This window comes from Aplysia californica, unplaced genomic scaffold (genome assembly GCF_000002075.1).
Source record: "Aplysia californica isolate F4 #8 unplaced genomic scaffold, AplCal3.0 scaffold00189, whole genome shotgun sequence".
NCBI classification, from domain to species: Eukaryota; Metazoa; Mollusca; class Gastropoda; order Aplysiida; family Aplysiidae; genus Aplysia; species Aplysia californica.
The window spans coordinates 1171518-1173401 of NW_004797459.1; the positions used below are offsets into that span (position 1 = coordinate 1171518).

Consider the following 1884-nt stretch of genomic DNA (forward strand, 5'->3'; position numbering starts at 1 on the left):
CCCCGCCCCCGACCACGCCCCCGACCACGCCCCTCATGGAGAGCACGTACTTTGACCTCGTGATGACCGTGAGCTCCGGCCTGCCCTGGGATGACCTCTACCTCAACGCAAGCTCCGCCCCCTTTATGGCGCTACAGCACGAGCTGCAGGAGAAGGTAGGCGGGGCTTAGCTCACTGACTGACAGTCTGTTTGGATTTAGGGGGAGGGGCTTAAGTCACTGACTGACAGTCTCTGTTAGTTTAAGGAAAAGGGGGTTGGGGGCGGGGCTTAATTCATTGAATGATTGAAATTTAGAGAGAAAAGGAGTGGGGGAGGGAGGGTGCTTAAGTCACTGATTGACAGTCTGTTTTGATTTAGGGGGAGCGGTTTAACTCACGGACTGACAAGTCTGTTTGGATTGGAAGGGGGGGGGGGGTAATTTATTGATTGACAGGCAGTGTTAGTTTCAGGAAAAAGGGATGGAGGGTGGGGCTTAATGCCCTTACTGATTGACAGCCTCTTTAGTTTAGAGGGATGGACTTATGTAATAATAATTTATTGATTTACTTTATTGATTAATATAATTGATTGTTGATTTAGCATGTTTTTATTTAGAGGGAGTGATTTGAGAGGGTCGGACTTATGTAATTGATTGATTGATTGATTGATTGATTGATTGATTGATTGATTGAAAGTCTGATTTAGTTTAGAGGGAGGGACTTAAGAAAGTGATGGTTTGGAAATCTGGATTTTAAAAAAAGTAATTGATCGATTGACTGCCTGCCTATATTAGTTAAGAAAGATTGTCTTATGTATTATAATGGTCTTTCCCAGTCAAACATCTGTCTTGGCTGTCCAAGTAAGTTTCTCCTGGTCTTCCCCTGCTTCGTTTGCCTTCTATTTTTGCCAGTGAGAGCCACATCGCTTCCCTAGAATCATATAGTTCTATCTGCTCAGTACAAAGTTTTGAGAAATTTGACGTCAACATTTTTTGTGTTTTGTTCACAACATGTTAAGCTTTTTCCAATGCAGTTCTCTGAATAATCATCTTGATTGCGACTCCGAATAATTTTACAATTTTGATAGAGCAGCAGATAGAACATTTTGGTTTTTGACCTCATGAGGGAGGAGAGATAAGGACGACAAATTATGTTTGGTAGGAAAGAAGGGGGAGAGATAAGGACGACAAATTATGTTTGGTAGGAAAGAAGGGGGAGAGATAAGGACGACAAATTATTTTTGGTAGGAAAGAAGGGGGAGAGATGTTTTAGTAACTAAAAACAGCACCAAAATGTCAGATAGAACTAGGTGATTCTGACGTAGCGACCAGCTCAAAACCTTTCTGTCTATTCAAGCGTCCCAGACACCATCATAGTATACTTACTTTCCTGATTTTGGTGGGTGGTTGAAGGGTGCTCTAGTGTGGTTTTGCTTCTTCTTTCCTATTCTACATCTATCGTTCTTATCTCTCCTCCTTCTTTCCTATCAAACATTTTGTCGTCCTTATCTCTCCTCCTTCTTTCCTACCAAACATCTATCGTCCTTATTCTATCAAACATCTATCGTCCTTATCTCTCCTTCTTTCTATCAAACATTTATTGTTCTTTTTTCTCCCCTTCCTCCTTTTCTTGTGTTTGTTACTCTCTTGCAACACCTCTAATCTTCAGCACTTTTATGACAATATTGCTTATTGTAAAACTCTTACTCAAACTAAACGTAAAACTAAAAATAAATCTAAGCCTAATTTAAATAAAAGCCTAGAACTAAAACCTGACCTTGTCGTGTCGTCTGGTGATCACGTGATCTCTACTCCCCAGTTCCGAGAGTCGTTTCCCGGGTTTGGTGATGTACAGACGAGACTGGATGATGTGCGGTGAGTTTGGTCAATGTGTGTGTGTGTGTGT

General features: G+C 41.6%; 1 protein-coding gene across 1 annotated transcript in view; it reads left to right on the forward strand.

The window, feature by feature from the left end:
• The window catches only part of LOC101853854 (mucin-3A), a gene marked incomplete at both ends in the record, with an annotated part of 32866 nt that overhangs the window by 1721 nt on the left and 29261 nt on the right, over window positions 1-1884 (forward strand). The window contains 2 exon segments of the mRNA XM_035969857.1: window positions 1-155; window positions 1798-1853. Coding sequence (XP_035825750.1) covers window positions 1-155; window positions 1798-1853 — 211 coding nt within the window.